Source organism: Pelodiscus sinensis, chromosome 8 (assembly GCF_049634645.1).
Source record: "Pelodiscus sinensis isolate JC-2024 chromosome 8, ASM4963464v1, whole genome shotgun sequence".
In the NCBI taxonomy this organism is placed as follows: Eukaryota; Metazoa; Chordata; order Testudines; family Trionychidae; genus Pelodiscus; species Pelodiscus sinensis.
In genome coordinates, this window is record NC_134718.1 from 67,647,734 (window position 1) to 67,663,672 (window position 15,939).

The window sequence follows — 15,939 nt, forward strand, 5'->3', positions numbered from 1 at the left end:
TGTATTTTAACAATACATATTCTACTGCGGTAAAGGGGCATTATTTGGAGCTCCTAATAATTCTCTGCAATTTTTAATCCTGCCTTTGGAGTATTATATTATCATCACCATTCTTGTGACTAAGGAGGAATGAACATGATCCAGGGGGTTGCCAGTGATCAGTAAAGCCTGAACACACAATGTTTGAAGAACCTGCTCTGTAGCACTTCTAGGTCGTAGTAGCCTGTGGGACAAGGGGCTAGCATGAAACTAACATCCAGTTCTCCTGTGTGCCAATGAAGACCCTACCTACAAAATCACTACACTTTTATTGGTGGTTTTAAACACTGAATGAGGCAGAACTTCTCTCACGATTGGTGAATTTTTCAAGTACAGCATGCCACCCTGCATCCCTTTATTTGTTGCAGTGCATTCAATAAAGGACTTATGGTACACTTAAAATATTATTTGTGTTTCCACTCTTTAACATTCTCTTGCAAAGTATGACAAATACCTTCACCTACACCAGATCTGTTTGAACCCGATCTGAAGAGGATTGTGTCTCTGGGTTACACTACTTGTTGCGCCTTGTCCCTCCAATAGCTTATAGCCATTTACCAATGCTGTTTGACCTAAACATGAGATCCTTTCATTCTGTACAGCTTGACTGGAAAAGGCCGAATGGCTCAGCTCCTCAAAAAATGTGTTTCTGTGGAATTAGGAGCCTAAATAATTGTGAGGATCCAGGACAAAGTTTCAACAGGACATCTCATTGCAAGTCAGCAGGAAAAAAAACCCGTAAAACCAGATAAGCTGTGTCTAGACTGGCAAGTTTGCCAGCTGTCTACCCTGGCCGCTTGAATTTCCGCAAGAACACTGACTTCCTACTGTCTGAAATCAGTGGTTCTTGCGGAAATACTATGCTGCTCCCGTTCGGGCAAAAGTGTAGACAGCTCAGGTTTGTTTTGTGCAAAAAAGCCCCGATAGCGAAAATTACGATTAGGGCTTTTTTGCGCAAAAGCGCATCTAGATTGGCACAGATGCTTTTCTGCAAAAGCACTTTTTGCAGAAAAGCATCCGTGCCAATCTAGACGCTCTTTTCCGCAAATGCTTTTAACGGAAAACTTTTCCATTAAAAGCATTTGCGGAAAATTATGCCAGTCTAGACGTAGCCATAGGCTTTTCAGCCATCGCTTTCAAGTAGATTGGAGAAGGATGATTTGTTTTTCTTGGCTTTGAGATTTGCACTCCTCCACAGGTTATTCTAATCCAGTGGTCACCAAATAGTAGATCAGGATCTACTGGTAGATCTTGGTGCCTCTGATAGCTTCCTGGTCAAAGCAGTCAAGATCACCTATCAAGCACTGACACTTCAGTTGCCCCTCCACCCAATGTCATGCTGCTCCTGCTCTCTGCCTTGGAGCTGCCCCTCTGGAAGCCTTCTGCTTGCTGTGCAGGGTTTGGGAGGGAGAAGGGGGGGGTGCTGATTTTAGGGTGTCCCCCCCCCCCCACTTCTGTACCCTATCTCCACACAGAGAAAAGGGGATGGAGGGAGATTGGCAATGCAAATCTTTATCACTCTCACACACTGGCTACATCTATACTGCAGGCTTCTTGCACAAGAACTGTTTTGCGAAAGAGTATCCATGGCAGTGTGGACGCTCTCTTGAGCAAGAAAGCTCTGATGGCCATTTTAGCCATAGGGGTTTCTTGCGCAAAAAACTCCTGTTGCCCGTCCACACTGTCTTCTTGCACCAGAGCTCTTGAGGAAGAGGGCTTATTCCTCATGGGGAGAGGAATAACTCTTGCGCAAGAAGCCCTCATTTCTGACGCTTTACTGTAAATTTACTTGTGCAAGAACGCACATGCAGTGTAGACACTCCGCAAGTTTTTGCGCAAGAACACCTATTCTTGCGCAAAAAGCCTGCAGTGTAGACGTAGCCTGTGTGTATCTGTCATTCTCACAAACACACATTCTTTCATGCTCATCTCTCGACTAGGGATGTTAACTGACGATTCATTTACTATTTGAGTAATGCTTCCGCATTCCTCCTTTGTACATTTAAAGTCCCACTGACCCTAGGCTGCAGCGGGCATGCCAGCTTTGAAATGTACAAGTCCCCAGCGGGGCATCTTGTGCATTCCAAAACAGAAGCGCCCTCATGGAGCCTGGAGCCTCATGCTGTGCTGCCACTTTGAAATGCCCCACAGATCATGGCATTTCCGCAGAACCAGGGATCAGCTGGGGGGTTCCCAGCTAACCCCAGGCTCCACGCAGCACTGCCTCTTTGAAACTCCGTGGTGGTGTTTCAAAGTGGAGCACCGCACAGCTGAGCTTGGGATCAGCTGTGCAGTGCTGCCCCTTTGAATTGCCATCTCGGTGATTCAAAACAGTGCCATACGGAGCTGACCCTGGGCCTCATACAATGCTACCCCTTTGAAACATCACAGCAGCATTTCAAAGGGGGCAGTGTTGCACAGAGCCCGAGCTCAGCTGTGTGGCACTGCCACTTTGAAGCACCGCCTCTTCCCTCCCCCCCACGTTTGCTTCCTCTGCCTAATAAGGAAAGGGGTGGGGTGAGTCGACTATTCCTTAACATCCTTACTCTCAACCCAACACATACATGAGGGGTGGTTGTTACTTCTTTTACTCCTTGCAAAGTGTGGCATTTTTGACTGATCTATGCATTTCATAACTTTCATTTCTCTCGTATGCTTAAATTTAATTCTTTGGTTAGTGAGTTCTAATCTGTCATGGTCGGAGTAATTATCCCTATCATAATTGCTGCTCCTGGAAGTGGCTGGCATCTCCCTACAGCCCCTGAGACAGGCAGAGCAGGGGGTCTCCACATGCTGTCCTTGTCTGCAGACACCACTCCTTCAATTCCAGGTGTCAAACTTGTAAAGGAAACCAAGTTCTGCAGCTTCTCTCTCAAGTTGGCTTTTGAAATTGCTTTGTAATTTGTGATTTGTGTCCATTAATCCTTCGTCGTAGAGACTTTCCAGTTTGCCCACATACATGGGAGAGGGGCATTGCTGGAACTTGATGCCATACATCACATTGGTAAGTGTGCAGTTATATGAGCCTCTGATGTGGTCACTTATGTAGATAGATCTTGTGATGATGTCGCTCGTATAGATGTGTGGACAGAGTTGGCACCAGAGTTGATTTCAGGTGGGTGTTCCTGGATAAGTCTGATGGAGGTGTGATGTGTGATTGCTGGAAAGAATTTGCTTCAGTTTAGGGGGTTGTCTGTAGGCAATAATTGGCCTGGTTCCCACGGCCTGTGGGAGTGAAGGGTAATTTTCCAGGATAATTTGTAGATTGTTAATAATAATGCACTGGAGGGGTTTAAATTGGGGGATGTAGGTGGTGATGACCTGTGGTGTTCTGTTGTTTCCTTTGTTGGGCCTATCTTGAAGAAGCTGATGTCTGGGTACTTGTCTAGCTCTGTCAATCTTGTTTTTTCATTTCCCTGGGTGGATATTTAAGTTTTAAGAATACCTTATAGAGATTGTGTAGATGTTTGTCTCGGTCTGTGGGATTGGAGCAAATCTGGTTGTAACGTAGGGCTTGGCTGTAAACAACTGAATGGGAAATGTGCCTTGGGTTATGTCTAGACTGCAAAGATAAATCAGAAAAAGAAACACAATTTGCAATACGCAAATTGTATATCTTTTTCCATTTTACTTCTGAAAGAGGCTTTTCCTAAATTTGGCCTGTGTACAAAGGGCCAAATTTCGGGAAAAACCCCTCTTTTGGAACATCCCATCCTTCCTCGTAAAATGAGGTTTATAGGGATGCCGACAAAATGCATCCGCTTTTCCGGAAAAGCAGACGCATTACTTGGATGCGGCAGAGCTTTTCCAGGATACCTCGGAAAAGTTCTGCAGTCTAGACGTACCCTTGGATGGAAGCTAGAGGCACATCGGTAAATATAATGGTCAGTAGGTTTCCAGTATAAGGTGATGGAAATGTAGTTCTCATGTAATTGTACTGTAGTGTCAAGGACGTGGATCTCTCGTGTGGACTGGTCTAGGTTAAGATTGATGGAGGGGTGAAAGTTGTTGAAATTCCTGTGGAATTCTTCATTGTCTCCTTCCCATGGGTCCATATGATGAAAATGTCAATGTAGTGTAAGTGGAGTAAGGGTGCTGGGCGAGAGCTGAGGAAGTCAGCAATAAAAATGTTGGCATAGTGTGGGGCCATGCGGGTGCTCATAGCTGTGCTGCTGACTTGAAAATATAAAATTTCCCCAAATTGGAAATAGTTGTGGGTGAGGACAAAGTCACAGAACTCTGTAACCAGGTGAGAAGTACCATTGAGAAGTATAATAAATTTGCAGTAGACTTCTTGTTTTAGTCATAAGTTTTGATCTTTGAATGCCCTGTTGTATTTCTCCTGCTGTAGTCTTGTGAACTTTGTTAGTAGGCCCAGGCAGAATGAGGAACAATAATCCAAGCTGGAGGTGACCAATGTATAAATCACTGGGCCAGATCAAAATCTGGGTGGAATGGATGGAGGCTTCTTGCTACCTGGATGTAACAAGAGCTCTCTACTACTTCATTGACTGTATTGCTCTAAAAGACCACATTAATTGGCCTTGTTCCATATGTAAAGCTCTCATTGACTAAATGGGAGTTGTGCACACAGAGAAGTTAAAAAAAATCTTTTTTTTTCTAAATACAAACTTTGCAATATCTGTACCTCTCTATAGTAAAAAGAGTAACAGCCCAATAGCAGGAGTTGCATTACAATATGCTGTTGACTCACCATCAGAGATCAGTTTTCCTCTACCTTAGAAATTACTGTTCAATAGCTAGTGACAATTTTAAGGTCACTTGTTAGCCATTTCCAGCATGCAGGGGCAGTAAACATAGCTAGCAACTGAAAGCCAGGTTTCTAATAAGTTTGTAGTTATATTCTGCCAGAGGATAAAGTCAGATGTCCCATGAATGAATACCGCTGCTAAGCATTCCGACAAGGACATAAGTGCAAATGAACAATTTTTTGGGACACTAAAGCCTTTGAAAATGAGCTGGGCAACAGGTGGCCATTTGTATAATAAGCATAGTACATACTGTATGTGCTGTACCTATTACATATGTGGCTATTACATCAAATGAGATCACTGCATGCTTGTGTGACTCATTGACAACAGTCCCATGCTAATGCAGATCTGGACCCATGCTGTTTAACAGAGATTTTAATTCACTCTGCATCCTTCTAACAGTCTTTTTATTTCCTCAGTCCTTCAGTCACTCTTGGATACTGCAATTTATTGTCAGTTGTCATTGTCTTTAACATAGAATTTCCAGAGTTTTCAATATGCCAACAGGATTGCACTCAGTAGACTTTGATTTCTGAAAATAGACATTGACATTCCACAGGAGATTTCTGCCCCTTTCAAACCAGGGTTAACTTTCTAGGAACAGAAAACCATCTTGTTAGTCTTTAAAGTGCTACATTGTCCTGCATTTTGCTTTCTAGGAACAGGTCATCTTGAAACCCATACCAAGATGTGTTAGTCCTGAGTTTTTGGTGGTTGTGTAGTAAGAATTATGTCAAACAGCCAATCAGCAGTGCAACTCATTTCCCAAATCCCAGTTGGAAAAATAACAGCTCAGTTATATTCACTAGATCAAATAGCAGTGTTTTAAATGAAGAAACAGATCTTTTTAATGAAGCACATCCAGAATAGCACACCCAGAAGTGGCTGTCTCATGCACAGATTGTTTGTGAAGAGTTAAGATCTCCAATAAAGTAAAGCGAATTTAACCATTGAAAGGTGATGACAGGTGCTGGACTGTGGGGTTCTCTGATGAGCCCTAGGATGTGTGCAACTCAGGTACTGGGGATACCAACATCTCAACACTGTTCCAAGGACTCCTCATCTCTGACCTGGAAGAATAATCAGTAGGAATAAATGGGCAGTACAGTTTCCACGTGGCCCATTCGATCCTTGACTTTTCTTATTAATTACAGCCATGGTGATAGTGTCTGGGGGGAACTGCAAAGAAACTATCAGCTCATTTCTCATAAGCCACTGAACTGCTACTGCACTATCAACTTGATTGAGAAAGCTGCCCTACAAATGAAAGGCTCCATACCCATGAATTATTAATTCCCTGCGAAGAAAGTTTGTGACAGTGTTTAAAATCCATGTAATGATTAGTTAAGCACCAATTAGCTTAGTATGTCAGGCAGGGTCTGAGAGCACATATTTTGACAGAGAAGAATAACTGGCAAACTTGATCTTGCTATTGCTGAGGTCATCTTCCTGGCTCCCTGCTATGAACACTGCCCCTTATTTAACTCTCTCCATTGGCTTCCCTTCTTCCACTGTAGACACAAACTTCTTGTCCTTGTCTTATTACTTTCAGAGTCTTTCACAATTTAGTAGTTTTTATTTGCCTTGCTATCTTTGTTTGAGGTTAACTCCTGCCCTTCATTCTACCCATGATGCCAGCCTCCATCACCCACCTCTGCACCTCTCCCACAAGCATTATCATCATCCTTTCTCCCATTTCACATGAGGAATATTCCCTGCAAAATCTATAAAGCCACAACCTTCCCCTCCAAGTTACTTCTCAAAATGCACCTCTGAAAATGCATAGAGACAACTGCTACTCACTTAACAGGCATGTGGTAAGTTGTGATTACTGCTCCTGACTGCCTAAGAATTCTTATGACTTTTTGTTATCCCAACTCCTTCACTCACTCTGGTCTGATTGTCTTATCTATCTGCTATACCTATCTTTTAGTGTGGGGATTCTTTGGGGCAGGACCTGTCACTCTCTTTATTTGTACAGCACCTAGCACAATAGGGCTATACTCTGGTTGTCCTCTAGAGGCTAGCATAATATAAAAGTTAATAACAATCTGATATAAAATAAGTAGGAGAGGCATCAGCACAATGCAGGAAAGACGAAGACATGTTGATGTTCATTACTTTGAAATTTGAGGCAGTAGCCATCATTAGCATCATACTTTCTGCACTTTTCACCATTGCTATTGTTAGTTGGTGGTAAAGTCTGTGAAGATAAATGAGCAGACATCACTGATGTCTTTGTCAGCTGGTTAGCAAAGGGTGCACAGAGTAATAGTTCCTGCTTTGGCAGGCTAAAGGGCATAGGATCATTTTGGTGCAATAATCTTGAGTTGAGACAATAAATCTTTGTTCAGTAAGAATGAGACTATACTGTTAGATACATCTCTTTCCTCTATATTCCTTCTTTACTATACGGGGCCTATAAGATGAGAGATCATCTCCTAATTCTGGTAGCCTTTTTCTTTGTTTGAGAGCAGCATATTAACTGCGCAATCCAGCTGTTTTATGACAGTCGTATTTTGAACTGCAAATAGAATACACTACGAGCTTGATGCCGTTCTTGAATAATGAACCATTTGTTAAAATGGAGTTTACACCTGAAATTTAGATATTCTAAATATAAAAAATGGAAAGCAGTTTTGCAAAATTGACAGTTGCTGGTAGAAATATTTTTATCATTTTAATATTATTGAAAATATAAATGAAAATATTTTTTTCCTTTGGTGGTTGGTTTGTGTTTGGTTTTGTCTGGATATAATTATTCCCTTTCAGGTTTTCTCCAACCTAAGTTCTACAGTTTTGTGTCAATCTGGCACCTGAGAGTGTGAAACTGACCAGTCCATTTTCATGTTCCCAGCTGACTAAAATGCAGAAATTAAACAAGGAAATTGATAAGAATTACAAAAATGGGAAGGGGGGAAAGAGGAAAATAAAAACAAAAAACACTACAACCACAATGTGTCATGAGCTACAAGAGTAAGGAAATCTGTGTTTTAAAAATATGTAATTTTGCAGTGTCCCTTTAAGACTAGATCCTGTGGTTTTGTAATTGTTTTTTTAAAAAGCAGCAGTAGCAGATTTGATTCCCATAGTAAGGTTTTTAATATTCAGAAACGGTTCTTGCAAAGTAACATCTAGATTTGCTGTACTCGATACATAGATTGTTTATATGTTCAGATGTTTTGTCACTTGTAGAGACATATTGCAAAACAATTATTGAGATGTAAGGAAATAAGTGATGTAGCTCTTTAAAATATGAATATGCATTTTGTTATTATTAGTAAAACCATATTTTAGTACTTAGAGGCTTCAGTTTTCAATGGATGCCCCCTGTGACTTTGATAGAAAGGCAGTTTCTCTGAAACATGATCGCTTTATTTTACATCTTATATGGAGATACCTGTGCTTACTAAGCAAGGGTATTCTATATTAAAAACTGCATGGCAAATATTCAACTACTCAATGACAACGACTCCTCATAAGAATTGTCTTTTCAATGAAGATATATGGTAATTAATTTGTATAGTGCCATTCATAAGCATTGAAACGGGTTTCACACAATTAAAACAAACAGCACAGCAGAGAACTGCAAGCATTTTGTAAAGCATAGGGGAGACTTTAGGTCTAATTCTTAAAGTGGTCATGGCCCGAGTTACCATTGTGTGTGGGGGAGTATTTTAACTAGGATTCCAGGCTCTACTTTAGGCAGCCGGAAACTAGGTTTTTTTTTTTTTTTGCCAATTAATAACTTAGAAATTAACTACCCGAAGTGTTGGAGCATAAGCTTTCGTGGGCATTATGCATCTGACGTCTCATGCATCTGACGAAGTGGGTCTTTGCCCACGAAAGCTTATGTTTCAGCACTTCGGTTAGTCTATAAGTGCCACAGGACTCCTCACCGCTTTTGCAGATTCAGACTAACACGGCTACACCTCTGATACTTAGAAATTAACTGACAGGAGTACCTATCTAATTCCTATTATAAAGAAAGGAAAATATATGCAAACACCAATTAAAGCCATATGTTCATATGTAAGTTTAAAACAATCAGGAGATGATACAGCAAGATATTCCCAAGCCTTTAGATATCAGTTTTGAGCCTTACTACAGATATCAAAAACCTAATTTATTTTGTACACTATCTGTAGTATATATAAATAAAAATAAAATATGCTTACTTTTTCTAACAGACACCTCTGTCACTACCATTATCTACTCTATTTTAGTAATTTTTTTCATTCCACTAAAAGCATATTTACTTAACTTTAACCTACATGATTAAGATTTTTCTTTTTTTGAGAATGTAAATGTATTTAATTCTTTTGACACGTATATTTATCACAATCATATATGGAACTCACTAACATTTGATTCCATCACTGCTCTTAGTATCAGACTTGGAACCACATTTACTTTTGCATGAATTTTAAGTTATTTTACAGATATGCTGTATGTATACAGTTTGAAAATAAGTAACTATTTGCACAGTGTCTATAGTTGTATGGTTACTAGCTAATTTTTTTTTTTTAACTGGCAGGGCTTAGGTGAGTACAAGCTACATTTATATTCTAGAATGACACTTATTTGATGGTAACGTTTTAAATAATGAATTACAAAGCACAATAATGGTTATAACAGTAAGAATATTTACTCCATCCAGGTTAGATTTGGTATTTTAGAACTCACTATTCAAAGGGCACTACCAAATAACTACAATGCAGGTATGTGTAAGTAAAAGGGGAGAGAGAATGAGGGAAGATGATTTTGTGTTTGTCTCTACTACTGTCTCTTTAAGCTGAGCTTTCAGGAGTCTGAAAGCTCTCAGTATGACACCCCTCCTCCACAGCACATACTTCTGAGGCCGAGGCACGACCCGCGCAGACGCTCTCTCTTCCCTTCTAAGCGGGACTGGGAACACTGAGGGGGAAACCGACTCTGCACAGCAGATCAGAAGGCGGACTCCTGGACCCGATCGGCTTGGGCACCAGCAGCTCCATTGATGGGTGGAGGGTCAGGGCAGGTGCCTGCAGCAAAACCGGGCTTTTTTTTGGAGGGGGGGGGATCATCTCCCTCTTCCTGCAAATTTCATCCAAATGTTGTAGGAAACTCGGGGAAGGTGAGCAGGTGCCCTCTCTATCCTCGCTAAAGGGTGCTTCTTATGATATCTGACAAGATAAAGGAAAACAATCCCAGCAGGTGGATGCTAGCAAAAGAGCTCCCAGTCCCATTTTTCTCTCTGAAAAAATTCATAACCAATTCAGTCTCTCTGTAAAATACATCTAACGGAAATACAAGAGCAAAGTGCATTCGAGGAAGAAAAGCCATTTGTACACACGGGGCATAAACATGATTTGTTGCAGAAGTAGCAATTCTTCCTTGTTTTGTACTAACCTAAAGATCCAATTACATATTGATGGTCCTAAGCGCCGTACAGAATACACTTCAGGCCTGGGATACACTTCAGCAGGCACCTAGCAGCTTTTTATAACAAAGCCAACTTTAACTTGGTGGGTACACAGTGTCTTGCGTGGTCCCTGGCTCTTTAAGCAGAGACTATGACATCATCTGACTACAAGTCCCAGCAAGTACCCAGCTCTGCTATTACTACCACCCCTTAAGCTCCAGGCTCAGCAACGCGTGACGTCAGGGAGGAAAGAGATGCTTCCCATTGGTAGAGAGGCTAGCCAGAACCACGCCTGCTAAATTCGGTCTAGACCAGTCAGATGAGAGGAGTTTGTCTCCATGTGGAAACCATGTGGCTCCTACTGGAAGGAGGAGTTTAGGATTAACTGAGGAGGGGAGCAGGCTGTGATACAAACAAGGAGACAGAGTGCACCTGGAGCAGCAGTAGCAGGATGGATTGTGGCCTGAAAAGAAATTTTGAAAGCGGGAGGAGGATAGGAAAAAGAGAGGACACACTCAAGAAGCCCACCATCTATGTCTTGTTACAAATAATAAACCCTCACCCTACTAGAAATACCGTCACCCTACTTAGAAAAAAATATATGCATGTTTCAATGACCACATACTTTGGTGTAGATTTAAATATTTTCCTGGGAGCCTTGCAACCGCAAACATTGGCAGCACTGAACTAGTGCCTCAGGAACAAGCAGTGAAATTGGCATCCTCATTTTCATGTACAAACAGCAAAGAGTGAACCCAAAAGTAGAAAAAGGAAACCCATTGCTCTCTTCTCATCATATGGAGTATCACTAACAGGAAAGGTAACAGAGAGGTAGCTGTGTGACGTCTGTTTCAGCAAAAACAACAAGGACTCTGGTGGCAATTTACAGACTAAGAAATGTATTAGGGCATAAGTGAGTTGTATCTCAGAAAAGCTTATGTCCTAATAAATGCATTAGTTTTTGAATGCCACGGGACTCCTTGTTTTTACAGAAAAGGTGGTTGCTTTGTGTTTTCTTAACTCAAATGTACTAGTTGCAGCTGTAAATGCAGAGAGGGGATTTTTGTGTTTTTTTTAATTAATTTGATAAAAATTAACTACAATATAAGTCTTAAAATTAAAAATTGCTCCCTTTAAAAAAAAGTACTATCTGCAAATTGTTAGCCACATATTAGGATTTTAAGCAAGCCGATTCCCCAGCGCATGTAGAATGTATTTAATGCTTTAATGCAGACTGTCTCTGCAGAGATACCTTCTCCTCCCTCCAGAGAGGCGTTAGGGATGAAGGTGGCTGCAGTTTAACATTTAATATTTCAAATGCATAATACTAGATAATTCCTACAGCCTTTCAGGAGATGCCCCAGATCTCTCAGCAGACAGTGGCTGTAACAGTATTTTGCACTTTGTCATGCCATATATAGAGAGACCAGAGAAAAAATATCAGGGGAATTTTGTGACTTCAGTTGTCAAGTCCCTATTTCTGGATCATAGTTGCACAAATGTATTAATCCTTCAGCCTGTGCCCCTCTCATCATGTTTTGAGTCACAACAAAATGAAGAAAGAATAATTAAAGCCGGGTCAAAAATGGGTGGATAGTCAGTTTGTGTTGTCGAGAACTGCATGCAGTTTGCCCTGATCAGAGATTGGAAGGCAGGTCTGAGCCAGTTATACTAGTTAGTTGCACTACCATCTGCGCTAATGAAACCAAGTGACCAATAAAGTGATTAACCTCGATCTCTCCAAGTCCTGTATATAGCGACAGCCACCCTACACATTTTTCTACTGGCTACCTGGCTGACTAGTTTTGCTTCTTGCCTACGTGACTGTCCCCATGCGTAGGGGAGAGAGCGAGAGAAAGAAAAACAAGGACGTATCGCTTAGTTAACTGCACTATCCTTCCCCCACTTTGGTGACTCCCGTACACTGGGGGAACGGGTCAAGATCAATATAAAACCTTGTTTTGGGGGAACGAAACTGGTTTTGTACGCACCTCCGCCTTGTCAAAGAACTACTTTCATTGATGGCAAGGTATTAGCTAACATTCATTGATTCCACCATCAAGCTTCCGTTGATTCCAAGGCATTAGCCTCCCCCCCTTCTTAAAAAGCCCTATTACACCATCCTTTTAGGAAACAATTCTTTATTTGCACACACTTCCCCCGCTCCACTATAAAAGAGACTGCGATCAACAAAGGCTTTGGCTGATTAATTGCGATGGAAACACGAAGATTTTTCGGGGGAAGGGAGAATCATCTGTATGAGGGACATTTCCCCAAACCACATAATTCCTCCTTAAATACATAACAACTTAATTCAGAAGGGAGCTAAGCTTTGGATTGGGTTTCTTTTTAATCATTGCAGAGGCTGACATGGTGCATCTGATCATTTATTCTCTTCCTACGCTGACCTTCAGTGTTGTGAGGCTAGATTAAGCACCAGGCAGCCTATTTATTTCCTACTGTTACTGTCTATTAGTTGTACTCAGAAACGTTGCAAACGCGTGAATCGTTCTGAGTTATTTCTTTTTTGCTGACGAGTACATTACCGAAGGAGGTGGTAGAGATGGAAATCCCTTACTACATATAAATTCCCCACACCCTCAACACACGCTAATTTGTTATTCAGTTCAGACTGCTTTAAAAAAATCAGGAAAAGGGAAATAAAAGCGTTCGCTTAGTTTTGGGGGAGAGTTGAAATATGCTCCAGATATTTAATTAACCTCTGGAACTGTTTATAATTTGGCTTCCTACTTGATCCTAAAGTTTGCTTCAAACTGGACCCTCTGTTCAAAGCTTAGTTTAGTCCATTTTTGATGCATTAGCCTTTGTATTTATCGGACTACAATTTAGGATGAAAATATGCTACTGAATATTTCGCCAGTGTTCTTGGGTCTCTAAAAAAATAATTAAAAAAACCCCATCACCAAAGCTACTGTAACCTAAGCACATGATTTTAAACGAGGAAACTCGGTGCATTTTGAAATGGTTGCTCCCCTTCCCCCCCTCCCCTTCCAATATCACTGTCTGGTTGTCATGAAACTAACAGTTTAGTCTCGTCTGGCAGAGCCCAAGCAGCTTTCTCTCTTTGTTACATCTTCACACGCATTTTCTGTTGTCATCAAACACTCCTGCCGTTTTTCCCTTTAAGGAAAAATAGAAAGGGGGGAACCAAAGCAAAACTTACTTTTATTCTCCTTCTCGATTTTCTCCAAGTAGCTGGCTGCTTCTAGCAAGATCTGCACATTCTGAAGGAAAGTGTTGATCTTTTCCATGGAGTCCCCACTACTGTTAAAAATGTCACTGAATGGGCACCTGGACATATCTGCTGCTGTCATTTCTTGCTGCTGACCTAAAGGAGGATCCAAAACATCTGTCTCGCATTTCAGTTCTTTCCTCGGCCGGCCACGTTTTCCCATTGCTTTTCGAAATGCAAACTTTAAATTTTAAACCTCTTTCCCCGACTTTTCCGTTTCTCTGCCCTTGTTGCAGTTTGTGTATATGTGTGAGAGAGACACTGAATGAATCAAGGGACCTCCTGACTTTGAGGCTCCGTTGTGGTCCTAGTGCTAGTTGCGTTCTAAACAATAAAGGTGAATGACCAGGGTGACTTGGTTTTATTTTAAACTGCTTTTCACTCGTCATTTCAATGAATGAAAATGTTCTCTGGGCAGATAACAATTACATCACCAGGCCCTGTAAATTCATACTAGACTACAGTAGTATTAACCCAGCTTCCAGTGAAAACAACTAGGGGGCAAAGAATAGTGGGCTAAGGTGGGGGCCAGTTTGCTCCACTTCCCACAGCTGAGTGGCTGGGCTGGGAGATGGCTAGCAGAGCAGTGCAGGCTGCAGTGTTGCTCCCCTTCCTATGGCTCCTGCTGCTGCAATGAGTCAGGGGAAGCCCCAGCCCCCATTGTCTTCCCACTTCAGGCCCCAGGTCTGGGCCCCACAAGTTAACATCTAAATGAGGGACAGTTCAAAACACAGAATATGGGGTGGCCACCCCAAACCATCCTATGGATAAGACCAACAAAAATCAGATTCCAATTGCTTCTGCTCTTTGGCTACTAAAGGTTACTGCTTTGCCTTGCCTTTTGAGGCACAGGTTGACTCTTATGACAGTGCTCAGACTAATGGTACTCTGGTCAGAGCTGGCAACCTGGCACCTCCAGCGTCTTACTACTGTACTGCATAGCAACTGTGTATTTTCCATCCCAGAGCTGTCTGCATTCTAGTGGTGTTTGTATGATGCCTAGCACAATGGGCCCCCAATTTATCAGTGGCTTCTTTGTGCTATCACAATAGAACTCACGCTTACTAACAACATAGAGTGTGAGAAGCATGTTAGAATGTTGTACTTTATCAACAAAACAATTCTTAGATTTAGAACAATGTTTCCATGCATACTATTGTTAAATGGCATCTTTCTTCCTTCTTTCATTGATACCTCTGCTCACACACCTGCTCTTCCAAACTTGTGCTTCTTCAATTAAATTGGGCAATAACTTTTTTTTTGGGGGGGGGGGACGATTCCATCTGTTCTAGCCAATGAGAGTGAAGAGATTATGCCAGGGCAGGGGCAGCGTGCATGAAGCCTCCACCCGGGCACTTGGCACAGAGCAAGATATGAAGCAACGAGCTACTTTGAGTAGCTTGGGGCTGCTCCCTGCCTCTGTGTCCTGGTGTGGCAGGCCACAGGGTGGATTCAAAGACTTGGTGGGCTGGATCGGGCTAATGGGCTGTATTTTGCCCACCCCTGGATTACATGCTACTTTTATTCTCAGCTTTAAAATAAACTGTACAGATAAATACTACCTAGGGACTAAATTGAGAGCATCACATTTATTAAGTGGGGGAAAGGGTGGTACATGAGCACACTAGAACAGCTTGGCCAGCATTTTCAAAGCAATTAGTGATCTTGGGTGTCTCCATTTTAGGGTGTCTGATTTGAGCCCTGTTTTTCAGGTGCTCAGCTGCTCTCAAGATACAATCATTCAAACACTTACACACCTAATTGCACTACTGACAGCTGTAGAGCTATCCTTTTACTGAAATCTGTATGCTTGTTTGATAGGTCACTTAGGTCCTGATCAGGCAAGGTACTTAGTATGTACCTAACTTTACCCATTCTGGTAGTTCCATAGACATAAAGTGCTTAAAATTAGGCATATGCTTAAGTAACTTGCTGAGAGGTTAAGGGAGTTAGTTTTTAAAATATTTGCTATTACTACATAGAAATGATGAGTCTTGTGGCACCTTAGAGACTAAAGCTATGTCTACACTCATGGCTTCTTGTGCAAGAACATCTTGCGCGAGTGTTCTTGTGCGCAAGAAAACGTCCACACTGCCACGTGTGAGCTGTGCTTTTGCACAAGAGCGCCCATGGCAGTGTGGCCGCTCTCTTGCGCAAGAAAGCTCTGGTGGCCATTTTAGCCATAGGGCTTCCTTGCACAAGAAATCCCTGCTGAATGTCCACGCTGCCCTCTTGCGCAAGAGGGCTTACACCTGTCAAAAAAGAGCATAGCTCTTGTGCAAGGAGCCCTCCCTTACCACGCCGTACTGTAAATTTACTTGCGCAAGAGTGGGCGGGCAGTGTGGACACTCTGCAGATTCTTGCGCAAGAACGGCTATACTTGCGCAAGAAGCCGCGAGTGTAGACATAGCCTAACAGATTAGGCAGAGGGTATATAAAGTACAACAAAAGAAAAGTTACTTATCAAGTGT

At 41.9% G+C, this 15,939-nt stretch overlaps 1 protein-coding gene and 1 long non-coding RNA gene across 10 annotated transcripts in view; one reads left to right on the forward strand and one right to left on the reverse strand.

Moving 5' to 3' along the window:
• MXI1 (MAX interactor 1, dimerization protein) overlaps nt 1-15,939 on the reverse strand; it is a 160,476-nt gene that overhangs the window by 96,302 nt on the left and 48,235 nt on the right. The window contains exon 1 of one of the 6 annotated variants that reach the window (XM_025190689.2): nt 13,400-13,914. The exons of 3 other annotated variants lie outside the window; for them this stretch is intronic. In XM_025190689.2, coding sequence (XP_025046474.1) covers nt 13,400-13,631 — 232 coding nt within the window. In that variant the 5' untranslated portion in view covers nt 13,632-13,914. Of the gene's footprint in view, nt 1-13,399; nt 13,915-15,939 lie in introns of those variants that run through there. 2 more of the 6 variants (XM_006135008.4, XM_006135007.4) reach the window with 2 other exon arrangements.
• The window catches only part of LOC106732807 (uncharacterized), an 84,148-nt gene that overhangs the window by 12,119 nt on the left and 56,090 nt on the right, over nt 1-15,939 (forward strand). The gene's annotated exons all lie outside the window — the stretch shown is intronic.